This window comes from Pelobates fuscus, chromosome 5 (assembly GCF_036172605.1).
Source record: "Pelobates fuscus isolate aPelFus1 chromosome 5, aPelFus1.pri, whole genome shotgun sequence".
NCBI lineage: Eukaryota > Metazoa > Chordata > Amphibia > Anura > Pelobatidae > Pelobates > Pelobates fuscus.
The window spans coordinates 193,662,554-193,682,974 of NC_086321.1; the positions used below are offsets into that span (position 1 = coordinate 193,662,554).

Consider the following 20,421-nt stretch of genomic DNA (forward strand, 5'->3'; position numbering starts at 1 on the left):
ACTAACAACTGCATCATTGACTGCTCTCAAGTCCTGCACAGGTCGATACTCATCTGTACCGGGCTTTTGAACAGTGTCAGGGTACCTGAGGTCTCTACCCTTGAGAAGGGTAGAGACTTAGTTGTTTATCCGTCTAGACACGCCATATCTCCCGTTCCTCGCGCTCCATCCAGTCATTCTAACGCTGGCCGCAAGGGATCCGCTTCCTTTTCTAACATGACGCTCGATACGTGACGTCTTGACGCTATCCCGAGCGACCTGTCACTCTATTGGCTTTATCCAATCAGCACCCAGCGGAGGCGTGTCTACTCTCCGGACTCAGGGTATTTAAGCTTGCTTCTCTCGTCAGCTCATTGCCCTGTCGTGGTTCTAACTTGTCTAGTCACTCAGTGCTCTTGTATTCTAGTATTCTCTTTGGTTCTGACCCGGCTTGTTGTACTATTCTGCTTATCTCTGTTATCCCTCTGACCCGGCTTGTCTCTCGCTTACCTGTCTTCTCGTTCCCTCGACCTCGGCTTGTCTCTGACCATTCTCTGTTATTCTCTGTACGTTAGTCCGGCCATTCTAAGGCCCGGTATACGTACCTTTCTACTGTTTGTACTCTGCGTGTTGGATCCCTGTCCCGATCCTGACATTACGACAGGGCCAATGGATCCTGCAGGTACAAACAGTCAGCTTGGTTCTTCCGACCCCAGGTTTGATGCCATGGAACACAGGATGGATCAGATGGCCCTAGCACTACAGGCGCTATTGTCTCGTGCTAGTAACCCACCAGAGGAGACACGTACTCCTTCGATCTCTCCTGTAAGTTCAGGTCTAGAAGTAGCTACTGTAGGTGCTTCTTCTCGTATTACTCCACCAGTACGTTATGGCGGTTCTCCTGAGAAGTGTCGTGGCTTTTTGAACCAGATCAGCATCCATTTCGAATTACAACCCCGCTCCTATCCTACAGATAGAGCGAAGGTTGGATTTATTGTTACGTTACTCATTGAGAAGGCTCTGAGATGGGCTAATCCTTTATGGGAGAATGATAACCCGTTAGTCTATAACTATAATGCCTTTGTAGCTGCTTTTAAAAGAACTTTTGACCCCCCTGGTAGGAAGGTCAATGCAGCTAGATTACTGTTGCGCCTTAGACAGGAAAATCGAACACTTGTGGATTATGCACTAGAGTTCAGATCCTTGGCGGCAGAAGTTAAGTGGAACGAACAGGCTTATATAGATGTATTTTTAAATGGGTTATCAGATGTAATCCTTGACGAGGTCGCTACTAGAGAGCTCCCTGAGAATTTGGAGGATTTAATTTCTTTTATCTCTCGCATTGATGAACGCTTAAGAGAGAGGCAGAACACTCGAGATAGGACTCGTAGACCCTCCTTTAAACTAGCTCCTGCATTTCGAAATTCTGAGATCGAAACCTCACGTTTCCCTGAGCCTATGCAGATAGGTAATACTCACCTCACAGAGGAGGAGAGACAGTACAGGAGAAGGGAGGGTTTATGTATGTACTGTGGAGTCAGAGGTCATTTACGCCTAAATTGTCCCAATCGTTCGGGAAACGCTCGCACCTAAGTTTCTCTAGAGGACAGGCCTTGGGTGTATCTATTTTGTCCTCTGTCCACAATTATAAAGATCACAGGCTTCTGTTACCCGTTTCTTTGACTTGGGAGAGGGGAGTAGTAAAAACCATGGCTTTGATCGATTCTGGAGCCGCTGAGAGCTTTATCGATCAAGTTTTTGTTAACAAGCATACTATCCCATCCCAGTTAAGGGAGACACCCCTGGCCGTTGAGGCCATAGATGGTAGACCTTTACTTGAGCCTGTTATTTTCCGTGAGACCATACCTGTTAATTTAACTGTTGGTATCTTGCATGAGGAAGACCTATCCCTGTTGATCATTTCCTCTCCTTCTATTCCCATAGTCCTGGGGTACTCCTGGTTAAAGAGACCTAACCCTATCATTAATTGGGAGTTAGGGGAGATAGTTTCATGGGGTCAGAATTGTCAAGAGAAATGTTTGCGGAAGGTCTCGCCTCTTTGCCTGGCGAACACGTCGGCTAACTCCTCTAATCCTACAGAGACACAAATACCTCCTCAGTACCTGGATTTAAAGGCAGTATTTGATAAAAAGAGAGCCGATACCTTACCTCCACACAGATCCTTTGATTGCAAGATTAACCTACTCCCTGGTACCATGCCTCCCAGGGGTCATGTATACCCGTTATCTACTAAAGAGAATTCAGTTCTAGAGGAGTATATTCACGAGAATTTAGACAAGGGATTCATCAGGAGATCCTCCTCCCCTGCCGGGGCTGGATTTTTTTTTGTTAAAAAGAAGGATGGTTCACTTAGGCCTTGTATTGATTATCGAGGTTTGAACAAGATAACCATTAGGAATGCTTATCCCATTCCTTTGATTACCGAACTCTTTGATCGTTTAAAGGGTTCTAACATTTTCACCAAGTTAGATCTCAGAGGGGCATACAACTTGGTGAGAGTCCAGCAGGGACACGAGTGGATGACGGCGTTCAATACTCGTTACGGTCACTATGAATATACAGTAATGCCTTTTGGGTTATGTAATGCACCGGCTGTATTCCAGGATCTGATAAATGAGGTTCTTAGGGAATTTCAGCATGAGTGTGTTATTGTATACCTGGACGATATACTCATACATTCTAGAGAGATTGAGACTCACCACGAACAAGTCAGAAGGGTTTTGCACAAACTTCTTCAACATGGTCTGTACTGCAAATTGGAGAAATGTAGTTTCGATCAATCCCAAGTAAATTTCCTCGGTTATGTGATCTCTGGGGAGGGATTTAAGATGGACCCGGATAAACTCCAGTCCATTCTAGATTGGCCTCTACCCAAGGGTCTCAAGGCCGTTCAGAGATTTATTGGGTTCTCCAATTATTATAGGCGCTTTATTAAGGGATATTCTTCTATTATTGCGCCCATCACCAATATGACCAAACAGGGGGCTGATACTAAGAATTGGTCTACGGAAGCTCTCCTTGCTTTCAAAACTCTCAAGGAGCTTTTTGCTTCCGCCCCAATTTTAGTTCACCCTAATACCACTCTTCCTTTCCTACTTGAGGTAGACGCCTCGGAGACTGGCATAGGTGCTATCCTATCCCAAAGGCTAGGTGTGGATAAACCATTACATCCATGTGGATTTTTTTCTAAAAAATTGTCTGGTGCTGAGAGCAGATATGACATTGGTGACAGAGAACTACTAGCTGTTATCAAGGCTTTAAAAGAATGGAGACATTTATTGGAAGGGACATTACATCCTGTTACTATTTTAACGGATCACAAGAACTTGTCCTATATTGGAGAGGCCAAGCGATTGTCTTCCAGGCAAGCTCGTTGGTCGTTATTCCTCACCCATTTCAATTACGTTCTCACTTATAGGCCTGGTTCGAAGAATTCTAAAGCCGATGCCCTATCTCGCCAATATGAACCTTCTGCTTCATCTGAACCGGTTCTGTCCTCTATTGTACCTAAATGCAATATTATTGCTAACACGAGTCTCAAAATCCATTCCCCGTTGCTTGCCCAGATCTTGAACTTACAGCATCTGGCACCTGGACAGACTCCTGAGGGAAGAAAATTTGTCCCCCCTGAACTCCAACTGGAGCTCTTACAGTGTTTCCACGAAAGCAAGGTGGCTGGTCATCCTGGCATTCGCAAGACTTATTCCCTGATCTCCAAGGATTTCTGGTGGCCTTCCTTACGTAAGGATATTAAGGAGTTCGTCGGAGCTTGCGAGACTTGTACCAGGACTAAACAGCCTCACGCATCTCCTTGTGGTTTGTTGCTCCCCTTGGACATTCCTGTGAAACCATGGTCCTGTTTGGCCATGGACTTTATTGTGGATTTACCTGCTTCCAAGAGACTGACTGTTATTCTCACGGTGGTGGATAGATTCACTAAGATGGCTCATTTTGTGCCGTTGCCTAAACTCCCCACGTCTCCTGAATTGGCAGAGATTTTTGCGAGAGAAGTTTTTCGCTTACATGGGATACCTTCTGAAATCGTTTCTGATAGAGGCTCTCAATTTGTCTCACGATTCTGGAGATCCTTCTGTTCTCAATTAGGTATCAAATTGAACTTTTCCTCTGCATATCACCCTCAGTCTAACGGAGCCGCTGAGCGTACTAATCAAAAGATTGAACAATATCTGCGCTGCTTTGTTTCCGAACACCAGGATGATTGGGTCGGTTTGATTCCTTGGGCAGAGTTCGCACACAATAATCTCGTTTGTGATTCTACTCGTTCCAGCCCCTTCTTCATGAACTATGGCTTTCATCCTTCCATTTTTCCTTCGGTCTCTTCTTCCCAAGGAGTACCGTCGGTTGATGATCATGTCGCCAATCTGAAGAAGTTGTGGGATCAGACTCGTCAAATTCTCCTGCATAATTCTATGTTGTTCAAAAAACACGCTGATAAACACAGAAGGGCGGCTCCAGTTTTTGTCCCTGGGGATAGAGTATGGCTGAGTACTAAGAACATTCGTTTAAAAGTTCCCTCTATGAAATTTGCGCCTCGGTACATAGGCCCTTACAGGGTTTTGTCTCGTATCAACCCGGTTGCGTATCGCCTAGCTCTGCCATCGGCCTTACGTATTCCCAACTCCTTTCATGTGTCTTTGCTGAAACCACTGATTTGCAACAGATTCTCCTCTACGGTTTCCTCTCCTCGTTCGGTTCAGGTGGACGGTCAGGAGGAGTACGAGGTCAACTCCATTATCAATTCCCGATTCTCCCGGGGAAGATTACAGTATCTGGTCAACTGGAAGGGATATGGTCCTGAGGAGAGGAGTTGGGTACCTCAGGAGGACGTTCATGCTCCTCGTCTCCGCAGGGCGTTTCACTCCCGCTTCCCATCTCGTCCCGGTTCCTTCCGCCCGGTGGGCGTATCTGAGAGGGGGGGTACTGTCAGGGTACCTGAGGTCTCTACCCTTGAGAAGGGTAGAGACTTAGTTGTTTATCCGTCTAGACACGCCATATCTCCCGTTCCTCGCGCTCCATCCAGTCATTCTAACGCTGGCCGCAAGGGATCCGCTTCCTTTTCTAACATGACGCTCGATACGTGACGTCTTGACGCTATCCCGAGCGACCTGTCACTCTATTGGCTTTATCCAATCAGCACCCAGCGGAGGCGTGTCTACTCTCTGGACTCAGGGTATTTAAGCTTGCTTCTCTCGTCAGCTCATTGCCCTGTCGTGGTTCTAGCTTGTCTAGTCACTCAGTGCTCTTGTATTCTAGTATTCTCTTTGGTTCTGACCCGGCTTGTTGTACTATTCTGCTTATCTCTGTTATCCCTCTGACCCGGCTTGTCTCTCGCTTACCTGTCTTCTCGTTCCCTCGACCTCGGCTTGTCTCTGACCATTCTCTGTTATTCTCTGTACGTTAGTCCGGCCATTCTAAGGCCCGGTATACGTACCTTTCTACTGTTTGTACTCTGCGTGTTGGATCCCTGTCCCGATCCTGACAAACAGGCAGCAATGGGGTGTTCCAGGGGGAAGTACAGAATTTTAGGATACCATACCGTATGAACTTATCCAGATAAGATTGTATGTTCTTCTTAGCCTTCTGCGGGATGTGGTATTGTCTTAGGCTCACTGGATAAACCCCAAGTTTTAGTTCAATTTTAATAGGTGGAATATTGCGGGCCAGTCCTGGTGGGTTGTTCTCTGCCCAAACTCCTGGTATGTTGAATAAGGATTCATCACTCCTAGGGTTTTGGATAGTCAACGCTGTATAAAGTCGCCACTCTTCTTCCTTTGGTACGGATAAAGTCATAATACCTGAAGGTCCATTAAACTTTAAGGATGTTGTTCCATTTGGTAGGAACGTAATCTGCGCTTGTAATTTAGATAGCATATCACGTCCCAGCAATTGGACTGGACATTCAGGCATATAAAGGAATTGATGTTTTACTACGTGGCCTCCCAATGTACAGAGTCGACTTTTAAGAACCGGTTTTTCAGCACTTCTTCCAGTTGCTCCTATCACAGTAATAGTCCTTCCAGATGGAGGAGCAACTAGATTAGTCACCACCGAATGTTCAGCACCAGTGTCGATCATGAACGCACTCCTTTTTCCCCCTATTGATACATCGACCATAGGCTCCGCTCGACCAAGGGGGATGGAGCCCGGTCGGTATCAATAGTCCTCCATGACCGTGTCAGCCAATCCTACAAAGTCCCTGCCTTCTCTATCGCGGGACCTTTGCGCTGCTGGGAAATACCTATCTTCCCTAATACTTCCTCTGTTCCCATTGCTCCCTCTATTACCATTACTCCCTCCGGGGCCTCCTTTACCTCCTGCTCTGCCTCTAAAGTTTCCGTAACCTGCCCTGGGTTGGTCTCTCTCGTACTGCTCTCTTTGTGGACATTCGTTCCTCCAATGCCCTTCTTCCTTGCAATACGCGCACTGATTCCTACTCAAAGGCTCCCTACTCCATCTACTATCGCCTCTATCTGGGCCCCGTCTATCTACGCCTGCGATTGCTACAGCTAACATATCAGCCTTTTTACGCATCTTGCGCTCTTCCTCTTTCTTACTTTCTGTTTCCCTATTCATATATACCTTATTCGCTACCTCCATTAGTTGGGTGATGGACATTCCTGCAAACCCTTCTAACTTTTGTAGCTTGCGCTTAATATCTCCGTAAGCTTGGCTGACAAAGGCGGAGTTCACCATTCGGGAATTATCTGCGTCTTCCGGATTAAAGGGGGTATACAAGCGGTATGCCTCCAATAATCGGTCATAAAAGACACTGGGCGCTTCATCACTTTTCTGAATCACCTCAACTGTCTTCGACATGTTAATAGCTTTCTTTCCTCCGGCTTTCATGCCAGCAATTATAGCGTCTCTATAGGCTCTGAGTTGAACCATATCAGCACCATTTACATTCCAATCGGGATCGGTGTTGGGATAATGTGTTGCGGCCCATGCTGATGGATTGGCTTGGTTCAAAGTACGGGCTTTATCCTCTAGCGCTTTAATGGCCGCTTGATTTATTCTTGTCCTTTCCTCATTGTTAAACAAAGTCATTAATAACTGCTGGCAATCAGCCCATGTCGGATTATGTGTCTGTACTATTGAGGTGAACAGATCAGTCATAGCTTGTGGTTTCTCAGTATACGAGGAATTGTGGGTCTTCCAGTTTAAGAGATCGGTTGTTGTGAATGGGACATATACAAAGACTGGGTCAGCATGTGCCATTTGACCTGCGGCATCGATATAGGCTGACCCGGGATTCAGACGAAGAGGCATCTGATAGTGCTTTAATTGTTGGGTACCGGTCAGTTGTCGGGTTTGTATGGGGCTACGTAGAGGGGCGTCAGTTATGGGTTCCGGTCGGGGAGAGATAGGGTATGAGGATGTGGGAGCTTGGTTTTGGGAAAAGGTAGTAAATAAAACACTTCGGGTCGAGCTAGAAGAAGCTTGACCGGAAGTCTGAAGTGGCGCCAAATCAGGATATTCAGACCTAATGGGGGTTGGCTCTGATTCCGGAAGGGGAGATTTAGTACGAGAGGGGGTGGATCCTGTACTGGAGGAGGAAGCGGAAGTGGATGAGGGCAATGAGGGGAGGGTTGCAGGACTTCCTGCATTTGCGTCACTTCCTCTTAAAGGAAAGTAAGGGGGCGGCAAAGGGATCTCGGACTCAGGGGGCGTGTCCAAAATGGGCCTAACACCAGTCCTAGTGGACAAACAAGTTCTAGCCACCATGAGGCGACATTGCTCCTCGTGGCACGTCTGGATCCATTTTGGCGAGTCATTTACGACCTGTCTCCAACAATCAATATAAGGAAACTGGCCGTAAAGTTCAGGCCTACCTGATACAGCCACGTGTAAGCGCTGTACCAGAGTTGGATCCAAACTGCCACGTGGCGGCCATGCCGCAACCAAAGTAGGCCACTCCCTAGTACACAAAGTGACCAAACGTACAGGAGACATTTTAACCCCAAAATCACAGGTTTTAAATCCCTTTTTAAAATTCTTCACCATACAACCTAAGGGATCCGGAATCGTTGACTGCGACGCACCCATACTTAACAATGGAACGTCGTCGACAACGAATACTATACACGCGTACTATTCAACAGTCACACCCGTTTCCTCTGGCAACAGCACCACGTGGTACGGTTACCAAGTGAAACGTATACAATAACACAATAAACACTCAGGGAATTCCCGTACACACACAGCTGTTACACCAGTCACTATATAATCAATATTATGCCCTTTGGCGAAACTATACAGTCACCCACGCTATAATTCTCTATATACGAATTACCCGTCTATAACACACCCCAGTAACATCGTCTTTTACAAATAGCGGTTACAGTACGGTTAGCATAGGTCAAAGCACAAGTTAAGGTCACAATACAATTATTAGTGGTTATGGTGTTAAACATGCAATAGACGACAATGATTAGTACTTATATACAGTGTCAGTAAATATACAGGGTTATGGTACCGTGCACTATAATACAGCAACACACTATTAACACTCTCGCTAGACGGCTGAGCTCGCGCTATCTAACAAGATATACACTTTACTAAACAATCTTTATCACATTTACAATTCCCAACTAAACTATTGGCCAGTACCTTGAATGGACTACCTAAAACTATATACACCCGTTTTGGTTAGCCACACTGCCCAAGCACCACATATAGCGAGCTAGAGGACCGAATTTACACAGGCGCCTCTTAGTCGATTACTATCAAAAGTCTAGTGGGTTCCAAATTTACACGCCTTCCCACTTAGCCAAGATAGGTTGAGAGCTAGCGAACCGAATTTACACAGGCGCCGCTTAGTCTCCCGGTCCCTCCGACCTAGCGAACGTAATATACACCCTAGAACGCTAGTCTAGACAAGACACCGGTGTCCGGCTAGGGCTATTTAAACAGGACCCCGCCTGACTAACCAAATCAAACGGTCTGACTAAAGAGCGTTCGATTGAGCGGTGCGCCTTCGCTCCTTCCCTCCGACAGAGGGGGCAGATTCCATACACAAATAACCCCTTATGGGCCTACCGCACAATCGGTATACCCCTAGTGGGTCTGCCGTCTAAAACAGCAGTTGTCTTACCTCCTCGTTCCTGAACCTGAGTTCACACTCATCGACGGGGACACCCCAGCACTTCTTACGTAGAGGCCGATGATCTCCTGGACAACAGACCAGTGGCGCCGAGACGAAGGGAGGTCCACGCAGAAGTTCAGGGGTGCAGCCGTAGAGAACGTGGGCAAAGATAGACCGTCTCACGCCTCTGCCTCTCAGCTACCGTTGAACGATGAGCTTCCCGGCCAATGCACCAAATGATACCGGAGAAACTGACGGAAGCGAAGCACAGAGAGATGGACACAGGTTTCTTCAGGAAGGAAGAGATTCTTTATTGGATCACCGATCGGGACTCAGAGGGACTAATGTCACCAAAATACAGCAAGTTCTGAGCCCCGGACAATAGTGCAGGCTCCTTATATAGGCACATAACTCCTCCCATATTAAGCTCCACCCGCACATTCTCTTGACCAATCAACACAAATAAGAATTAACTTCCTGCTTGACCGCATGGCCTGTCCAGCACAATGGAGGAGGGGAATACTACATCCTGTATTCTTGCACATGCTCCGTACACTTCTGATCGTATCTTGCCTCGTGCAACCAACTGATCGATACGTCAGCATATGCACGTACACATGCCACGTGGTAATCTCGGCCTACTAAATTTATTTTTACCGAGATTCCACCACAATGTGTCTCATTCCTTCCCCAGTTCCCCATGTGTCTCATTCCTTCCCCAGCTCCCCATGTGTCTCATTCCTTCCCCAGCTCCCCATGTGTCTCAATCCTCCCCCAGCTCCCCATGTGTCTCAATCCTCCCCCAGCTCCCCATGTGTCTCAATCCTCCCCCCAGCTCCCCATGTGTCTCAATCCTGCCCCAGCTCCCCATGTGTCTCAATCCTTCCCCTGCTCCCCCATGTGTCTCAATCCTTCCCCTGCTCCCCCATGTGTCTCAATACCGGCACAGTTCCCCAGGTATCTAAATCCTCCCCTAGGTGTCTCAATCCTCTACAGCTCCCACCTGTGTCTCAATCCTCCCCCAGCTCCCATGAAAGTAGGACCATGGTGGGTTTGGACAATAGGGTGTATATCAATGCTACCATGGTGGAAGGCACCCTCCATATAAAGGATGCATGATGCTTTTGAAGCTCTCCCTGAATTTATTTATCATAATACAAACATGTCTAATGATGTGCTAAATCTGCTCTTACTGGGAACTTTTCTCTGTCACCAAAAGTGGGACATCCCAAAACTTGCTTCAATTTAATTTAAAAAATGTCCTTATTTTTGATCAAAAAAAGATGTGTTTTAAACTGTTAAACACCAGACTTGAGTTTCTTTACAACCTAGATTAGATCAGTACAGCTGGAGCCTGTGAGTATTCAGGACTGTCCCGTTGAATCCAGGAGAGCTGGGAGTTATTAATCAATACCCATGCTTGTAATCTTTATATACATACTGCTTTGCATATTTAATGAGGTTTGGATGGTATATGTTTGGAGACACTCTAATAACATGATAAAACCTATAGTATTTCAGGTCTCAGTACACATACACTTATATAGCTAACTCCTAAAGCTCTCATTCTTTCTGCCTGCCCCCTCTCATTTTCAGACTGTTACCTTCTTGCACTCTTTCTGCCTGAACTCCTCCCTCCATCTCTATCTCCTCCCAGCAGCTCTGGAAGTCCCCTTCAATATACTTTCACTTTCACTTGAAGGTTTTGTGGCCCAAAACTAGAGGGACAACAGACAGACAGCTAATAGATTTATTTTGTTCATTTTCTCAGTTATGGCTTCTTTAGAGATTTCACAGGCTGCCAAGGACAAGGTGAGAAATTGATCTTATATTGTATATGTGTGTATTTGTGTGAGTACCTGTGAGTATACACATTGTGTGCAGGTAGATAAATGCTTGCTGCTGACACTCAATAACCTGCTGTAAACGTTGGGTGCTCAACTATAAAATGTGATTAAATTATTAGTTTTATACTGTGATGTTGTATCCTTAATTGTTGTTTTGCTAAACAGTGAATTGTGATGAACATGAACTAAAAAACAAAAAACAAACTATTTTGCTAAGTTAAAAAAAAAATATATAATTGCATTGGGTTTCCTAATTTGGCTGCTCTGCTTAAAATTTAACAAATTTGTCAACTCACCACAATTCACAGTTGAATCAATAATCCCTTCTATAATGCAAAATTGTTCCTCTTATATGCTGGCTGTAACGAAGTTGCCATATCGTAATGCATGACTAAGGGTGAGGCCTACCATTTTAATTTTGCATTATTGGAGTTTACGTTTTGATATAGTGAAATATCACTGAAATTTGTTTCCAAATTAGGACATATATTTAAAAGAAACCTGTCCAAATGTCTCGCCATGAAACCACCATGCAAATAGTTATAATTGGACCTATTGTTAAAATATATTTTACTTTCCAAGTCACCCATTGTGTTGAAGGCTTCAAACAACAAGTATTTTGGGGGTTTATTCACTAAATTGTGGATTGTGGTAAGTGACTTGCAAAATGTAGGAAGAAATGGCTTTAGACATTTTGTCATCCAGCAATTAATTTTTTTTAAAATTAATTTGCATTTCCTAAAAGTTATCTAATTATTTTGAGGAACTCATTACTGTATCTTTTTGTATAATGTTGTAGAGATGAACCGTCCAGAAATGGATACATGTGTACTGTATTTATTGCTTTGTTTTGTAAAACTAGAAATGAAAGTCGTTTTGTATTTCGCATGGCTGGAAAACACGTAGGTGGGAAATATGACCCTGAAAGTAAACTAGAATGTAATGCGGTTCAGACAGCCCAGCAGTCAGAATATCGGGATTTTGTAAACCATATCAAAAATGAAATATGAAAGAGAGGATCATGTGCAGCCTGTATTGTACAGTGTTCAGACCGAATCTACTATTTTTTTAAAGGGACACTACTACCAACAAGTATAATTCAGTTGTTTCTTCGTGTAATAGTAAATGGTTTAAATTATTATTATCGGTATTTATATAGCACCAACGTATTCCGCAGATCTTTACAGTATTATGAAAGGGGGAAAATTAACAATAAATGAGACCTCTACAAAATGTTACAGGAGCAATAGGTAGATGCGAGAATTATAGTAGTTCATGCGGGAGATTACCAGAGCATGAACAAGCTCCTTGGCAGCATCTTGCGTGAGGAATGGGCGGATGCAGGCGATGTTTCTTAGGTGAAATCAACAGGTTTTTACAATATACTAGATATGAGGCGCAAAGGTGAGGCCAGGATCAAAGAAAACACCAAGACAACAAGCGTGCAAGGATGGACTGATGCAAGTACCATCAACTTGCAGAGAAGGATCAGCATTATGAGGAGTAAAGTTAAAAAAGCTCAGTTTAAGAGAGATTGGGTTTTAGAAAGTGGGAGGACATCCATGTAGAGATTGAAGAAAGGCAAGCTTTGACACGTTGTAGGACAGCAGGGGAAAAATCGGGGGAGGAGAGATATATCTGGGTGTCATTGGCGTACAGGTGGTAGCGGAATCCAAAGGAGTTAATGAGTTTGCAGAGAGATGCAGTATAAAGAGAGAACAAAAGGGGACCCAGAACAAATCCTTGGTTGACTCCAACTGAGGCAGGATGAGGGGAGGGAGTTAAATTGGAAAAGGAGACACTTAACCATTGAGAGAGATAGGAGGAGAACCATAACAAGTGGAAGAGAGGTCAAGAAGAATTAATCTGGAGTAGTGGCCTAAAACATTGACTGGTTTTGGTTGATAGGGTGGTCTTTAATGATGTCACAAAGTGATATCACCAATTTAGGCAGCACCTATATATTGGGTACATTTTTATTTCCATTACAGCTCTGTAATGTATATCTATAAGCATCCTTCTTTCATGTGGCTCTGTCGTTTTTGGAATTACATCTCCGGTTAGCGTCCAGTGGCTGCGTGGTGCAGTGGAAGGTTCGTTTACCGACCTGAAGCTGTCTCTCGCGGCCACCACCATCTTCTTGGAGGTCTTTGGCTCCTGGCGCTTCATTTGCCAGGAGCCGCACCAGCGCTGTAGATGATGGTCTATGGAGCATCTAGGAAATCCCAGGAGCCTTCATAGATGACATCTTGGATGAGTGAGACCATGCTTGAATTCCATAGCCATCACTTTTGATGGCACAACTCCACCTTTGGTCAACCTCGGCATAATTTGCCTTATGGTAGCTTGGAATTGCATTGGGAATGCACTAAAATTCCAACTCAATAAGCATTTCGTAAAGATTATATCCTTATAAAATACTGGGACGTGACAGAGCTGCTTTAAAACAGCATGTAACATGACCACTGCTGGAGAGAGAGAGGGTGTTGCTAAATGTGACTATTTTATTTTAACCATCATGATAAATGCCACTGTAACAGATATTCACAACATGATTCAACAGTACTATAATATTAACATATTATTATAAACCATTTCTCTCTTTCTTTCAGGTGGATGGATTTCAGAAACAGTTCTGCTTGGAGGTGAGTACTTGTCTAAGGGAATTAATCCCTTCTTGTAAATCGATTGTATGTACATCTCTTTATACAAACAAAGGCTCATATAAAAATGAGAGCACACATCCGTACATACTAGTGTTGGAGGAAAGATGAGACGGGGGATATGATAGAAACATTTAAATACATAAAGAAAATCAACACAGTAAAGGAGGAGACTTTGTTTAAAAGAAGAAAAACTACCACAAGAAGGGGACATAGTCTTAAATTAGAGGGGCAAAGGTTTAAAAATAATATCAGGAAGTATTACTTTACTGAGAGGGTAGTGGATGCATGGAATAGCCTTCCAGCTGAAGTGGTAGAGGTTAACACAGGAACACTGAAGGAGTTTAAGCATGCGTGGGATAGGCACAAGGCTAAACTAACTATAAGATAAGGCCAGGGACTAATGAAAGTATTTAGATGGGCAGACTAGATGGGCCGAATGGTTCTTATCTGCCGTCACATGTTCCTATATGTTTCAATGAGAATGCTGATGTGATAACTCATTGGATAATGCTCCACCTATTATTTAAAATCCGTTAGTTTGTCCTTCCAATTTCAATAAAATAAATAACCTTCAAAATATGGGGTTATAAGGACATCTACCTACCAAGTCTTGATCATTAATTGAATCTAAATGAAATGCTACTAGATGAATAAGTTGATTTGATTTTAATAACGCTTCAATAAATTAAAGGGACGCTATAGTCGCCAAATCAACTTTAGCTCAATGACTTAGTTTTGGTGCATAAATCATGCCTCTGAAGTCTCACTGCTTAATTCTTTTAGGAGTTAAATCACTTTTGTTGCTGTTTATGCAGCCCTAGCCACACCTCCCCTGGTTGTGACTTGCACAGCATGCATTAAAAAATAGTTTCATTTTTAATTACATGTTCGCTTACTTTAACTAAGTTTTTTTATTTCCAGCTCTGTATATTGAACTTGAATCACACACAGGAGGCTCCTGGGAGATCTAGCAAGCTATTAGTGCAGGAGATAAGAAATTCTAAATTAAGGATAATTTGCATTACAGGAAGGGTAAACATTAGATCTCACTTTACAAGAAGTGTCTAAGAAGTCTGTGCACATTGCATGCAGGGAGGTGTGACTAGGGTTGCATAAATGACTAAATGGCAGAGAATTGAGCAGTGAGACTGCCAGAGCAGGATCTATACATCAAAACTGCTTCATTAAAGGGACACTATTGTCACCAGAACAACTACAGTGCTGATTTGCCAGTGTTGATTTGCCAGGGTGGCATTTGGTTCTGCCCCCACCCCACCTTCTTGGTTGAGATCATCAGAATTGATAATCTCAGCCAATCCAATGCTTTCCTATGGGGAAAGCATTGTGATTGGCCAATATCATCACTTCTGATGACGTCAGCCAAGGAGGCAGATCGGGGGTGAAGCCAATGCTGGAAATAAGGTAATATTTAAGTATTTTTAGGTGGGGGGTGGGGGGGGGGGGGGGACCTAAATAGCGATTTTAACACTATAGGGTCAAAAATACATGTTTTTGTTGCTTTAAGCTAAAGTTATTTTGGTGACATAGTGTGTGTGTGCATGCATCTCAACCAACACTACACACAAACACCTGTGCATTTAAGCATCAACACTACATACAAACACACCCTTCATTCAAAGGCAATAACTACACACAAGCACACCACTGCTTTCAAATAGCAACAGTATATTAAAGGAACACTATAGTCACCTAAATTACTTTAGCTAAATAAAGCAGTTTTAGTGTATAGATCATTCCCATGCAATTTCACTGCTCAATTCACTGTCATTTAGGAGTTAAATCACTTTGTTTCTGTTTATGCAGCCCTAGCCACACCTCCCCTGGCTATGATTGACAGAGCATGCATGAAAAAAAAACTGGTTTCACTTTCAAACAGATGTAATTTACCTTAAATATTTGTATCTCAATCTCTAAATTAAACTTTAATCACATACGGGAGGCTCTTGCAGGGTCTAGCAAACCATTAACATAGCAGGGGATAAGAAAATCTTAATTAAACAGAACTTGCAATAAAGAAAGCCTAAATAGGGCTCTCTTTACAGGAAGTGTTTATGGAAGGCTGTGCAAGTCACATGCAGGGAGGTGTGAAGAGGGTTCATAAACAAAGGGATTTAACTCCTAAATGGCAGAGGATTGAGCAGTGAGGCTGCAGGGGCATGTTCTATACACCAAAACTGCTTCATTAAGCTAAAGTTGTTCAGGTGACTATAGTGTCCCTTTAAAACACACAACCTCATTTAAATGCTAACAATACTCACAAACACACCCCTACATTTACACACACACACTTCATACAAAAATATGCTTGCATCCAAAAACACAAACACGGCTCAGTGTTAAAGGACCACTCTAGGCACCCAGACCACTTCAGCTTAATGAAGTGGTCTGGGTGCCAGGTCCAGCTAGGGTTAACTAATTTTTTTATAAACATAGCAGTTTCAGAGAAACTGCTATGTTTATCAATTAGTTAAGCCTTCCCCTATTTCCTCTAGTGGCTGTCTCACTGACAGCCGCTAGAGGCGCTTGCGTGATTCTCACTGTGAAAATCACAGTGAGAGCACGCAAGCGTCCATAGGAAAGCATTATGAATGCTTTCCTATGTGACCGGCTGAATGCGCGCGCAGCTCTTGCCGCGCGTGCGCATTCAGCCGACGGGGAGGAACGGAGGCGGAGAGGAGGAGGAGAGCTCCCCGCCCAGCGCTGGAAAAAGGTAAGTTTTAACCCTTTTCCCCTTTCCAGAGCCGGGCGGGAGGGGGTCCCTGAGGGTGGGGGCACCCTCAGGGCACTCTAGTGCCAGGAAAACGAGTATGCTTTCCTGGCTCTAGAGTGGTCCTTTAAATACAACCCTGCAAGGATGGGAAAATGGTAGATCCTATGCTGACAAAGCATTGTGGGAGTTGTAAGACAGGCGGGGATTCACCTTTTGATGACCCTTGCCATAGAGGGTGGGCTACAAAATTTTCTTGCACCAGAGCTCTCTGTACGTTAGTTCCGCCACTGCACGTGGCCTTTGTAGTGGGTGTAATAAGGCCATATTAAATGCAAAGAAGACATTGTATTTTATTTTGTTGTGCCCAGAGCCAGTGACTTTATCAGTCTCTAAAAATGAAATGGCTGTTTCAACTGGCTTCAGAAGTGCAACTGATTCTATTTAAAAAATAGCCTCTACATGCAGCAGCAGTGGTTAGTGGAAGAGGGGCTGATGGCATAAAAATGGGCAGCATGATTGATTGCAGAGAGTAATTTCAGTACTCATGACATTCATTCCACTGTAAATCACATTATCATATCCAACGTACTATATTATAGTCTATCAAGCATTTGTTGTGATATTATCATATTGTTAATAAACCACACTAATGCAAGCAAGTCCTATATAGTACATATGGGATGGATCAGAGAAGGATTAGGTTGATTGGGTAGGCAACCTTCAGCACTCCAGATCTTGTGGACTACATCTCCCATATTGCTGGCAAAGCATAAGTGGAGTTGTAGTCCACAAAATTTGGAGTGCCAAAGTCTGCCTACCCCTGTACTATGGCTTACTAGACAGAACCAAGATAGCCTGTCTACCCCAGGCACACCATACACAACCCTATGCTCTTGATGTTACTATTTCCCACACCTAATGGAGAGGGATTTAGAGTCTGTAACTAATGTGGTACAAACTACTTTATGTGGTAGCAGTGCATTGGGAACACCTCCTTCTAGAATAGAACATTTAATGTTATCAATTCCTTATTTTAAAACTACACCACTTTGTGACCCAATATAATTCCGCTAAAAGCGACAAGCTCTCATGACCATAACAAGCTTTCAAACTAGCCCCTAGGATATTTACTGTGATCTGTATCTGTTCTGCAAGGAACTGAAGAGGATCTGCATCTTTCTTCTCAAAATTTGCTTTATACATCTTTACGATAATACCATACACTTTGGGAAGACCTAAGATCCTCGAACAACCTTTTTCCTATTCATTCTACCAATATTATTTTTTGCTCATTCCCTGACTCCTTTAAGTTTTCCCTCTTATGTCCATATTGTTACTCCCTACCTGTTCGTGACGGACCGCCTGGCACTCCGACCGACTGCCTTCACCAATCAATGCTCCTAGTGATCACCAAGGAATTCCAACACTCCACCAGACACCATAAGCACCGCAGACCCCACTTCCAGTGATGCAGCTGCGCCAGGGTCTCGGCGTCCTTCACCCACCCTGGACCCAAGACCAGGATCCAGCTTCCAGTGGGCAGACCTCTGCTACTCCCAGAGAGCATAGCAGGAACAGCTCTTATAAGAGCTAGTGATTATAATTCCTGGGGAGTATAGTGATCTAGCAATCCCCAGGATAGATACAGAGACTCTATGTTGAGGGTAAGCAGGAACAGAATTTTAATGGAGGCACATTGGCTTTTTATGCAAGTTTCCCAACAAGGGTGACACCCAGATGGACCTTGTTGGGCACAGGGATACAAAGTGAATAAACCAATAAAAAGTCATACAGTGAGACACTCCCATACACAAACAATAGAATCCCTTCTCTGTGCTTGGGAGATCATTGAATCAGGAACGGTACTAATCTAACCCAATTATCTCCAAGCACAGAAAAACCATAACATTTTATGAAACTCCAAAAAGTACCTTAAAAACACATAAACCCCCATAAAAGTTACCTCCCCTGGTAGCCCCGATCTGGGTGAACAACATATTAAAAAATCACCCAGATCGGTTCAGGGGTTCAGGAATTTCCTGGAAGTCATAATTTTGACCGACCGTGCACATGGTCCTATGCCCAAAACAGTTCTAGTGAAATCAGTGCTAACAGTTGGTCAAGTTTGGTAGTCTTTTACAGGTTTCCTTGCAGGTCCCATAGTCTGTGGGCAGGAGCCTGGCAAGCAGGCCCCTCCAAGTACAAGTGGCGAGGTTACTTTCGCTACACTGTTCTTCTCGGGGCAATCTTGTTTCTTTTGTCAAACGGTTGATTGTTCACAACTTCTCATAAAGTATTTCATCTGTGAGGGTTTAGTTTAAGCTGATTAACACTGACATAAACCCATGATCCCTTTTGCATTGTACATCTAAGCTAAAATTGTCCCTGTTAATATTTTAACCTGCTATTTATTTATTTATTTATTATTGCCATTTATATAGCGCCAACAGATTCCGTAGCGCTTTACAATATTATGAGAGGGGGATTTAACTATAAATAGGACAGTTACAAATAAACTTACAGGAACAATAGGTTGAAGAGGACCCTGCTCAAACGAGCTTACATTCTATAGGAGGTGGGGTGTAAAACACATTAGGACAGGAATTTACAATCAAATAAGGTGGGCTGCCCTTTTGGAGAGGGCAAGAGACAGGTATGTGAGGTAAGGGTTAGTCTTGGAGGCCATAAGCTTTCCTAAAGAGATGGGTTTTAAGGCACTTCTTAAAAGATGCAAGACTAGGGGAGAGTCTGATGGCGGTAGGCAGGCTATTCCATAGGAAGGGAGCCGCCCGCGAGAAGTCCTGCAAGCGCGAGTTGGCCGTACGAGTGCGGACAACGGACAGGAGGTGGTCACGGGCAGAACGGAGAGACCGAGAAGGGACATACCTATGGATCTGTGAGGAGATATAAGAGGGGCTAGAGTTGTTCAGTGCTTTATAGGTGTGAGTTAGTACCTTGAATTGACTCCTATAGCATACAGGAAGCCAATGTAAGGACTGGCAGAGGGGTGAGGTGTGAGAGAAACGACTAGAGAGGAAAATCAATCTAGCAGCAGCATTCATTACGGACTGTAAGGGTGCAGTACGGCTATTGGGGAGACCAATCAGGAGAGGGTTACAATAATCCATGCGGGAAATTACTAGAGCATGGACAAGCTCCTTGGTAGTATCTGGTGCAAGAAAGGGGCGGATGCGGGCTATGTTTTTAAGATGGAATCTACAGGATTTGGCAACATGCTGGATGTGAGGCTCAAAGGTGAGACCAGAGTCAAGTATGACGCCAAGACAGCGCGCTTGCAAGGATGGACTGATGTTGGTACCACAAACTTGGAGGGAGAGCGAAAGAGGAGGATCAGTATTAGGAGGAGGAAAGACAAGGAGCTCAGTTTTTGAGAGATTGAGTTTCAGAAAGCGGGAGGACATCCAGTCAGAGATGGAAGAAAGGCAAGCAGTGACACGTTGCAGGACGGCAGGGGAGAGGTCCGGGGAGGAGAGATATAGCTGGGTGTCATCAGCGTACAGGTGGTAGTGAAATCCAAAAGAGGTAATAAGTTTGCCAAGAGAGGCAGTATAAAGAGAAAATAGAAGGGGACCAAGGACGGAGCCTTGGGGAACTCCAACTGAGACAGGGCAAGGGGAGGAGGTATCATTAGAAAAGGAGACACTGAATGAGCGTTGGGAGAGATAAGAGGAAAACCACGAGAGGATGCATTACTTATACTGATTGTATGAACATTGCTTGAAAAATGGAAAACCACCCTCAATGAACATATATTTTAAAATAAAAGTAGATTCACTGCACATTAATGTGTCATATTTCTTCTTTTACCCACAGGCCAATAAGCTGGTGTCATCTGGGTTCCCAAATAAGATTTCTGAGTTGGACCAGTTCCTGAGTGTAAGTGGAAGTATGAGCATGTACTGCAAGAGAAGGGGAACTATTTTTTATTTTTTTATTATTAACTACCTAATTCCCTAAATGCATACACTGACCAGGTACATACATTTTTCTCTCTGTAGTAGTTAAGCAGGGGCCTGCCTTTGCCTTCCCATCAGGACAACAATTAAAGTC

General features: G+C 44.1%; 1 protein-coding gene across 1 annotated transcript in view; it reads left to right on the plus strand.

Annotated features, from left to right (window-relative positions):
• The first annotated feature begins 10,648 nt into the window (after positions 1 to 10,648).
• The window catches only part of PSME1 (proteasome activator subunit 1), a 29,961-nt gene continuing 20,188 nt past the window's right edge, over positions 10,649 to 20,421 (plus strand). The window contains exons 1-3 of the mRNA XM_063454903.1: positions 10,649 to 10,918; positions 13,566 to 13,598; positions 20,185 to 20,247. Coding sequence (XP_063310973.1) covers positions 10,880 to 10,918; positions 13,566 to 13,598; positions 20,185 to 20,247 — 135 coding nt within the window. The 5' untranslated portion in view covers positions 10,649 to 10,879. The remainder of the gene's footprint in view (positions 10,919 to 13,565; positions 13,599 to 20,184; positions 20,248 to 20,421) is intronic.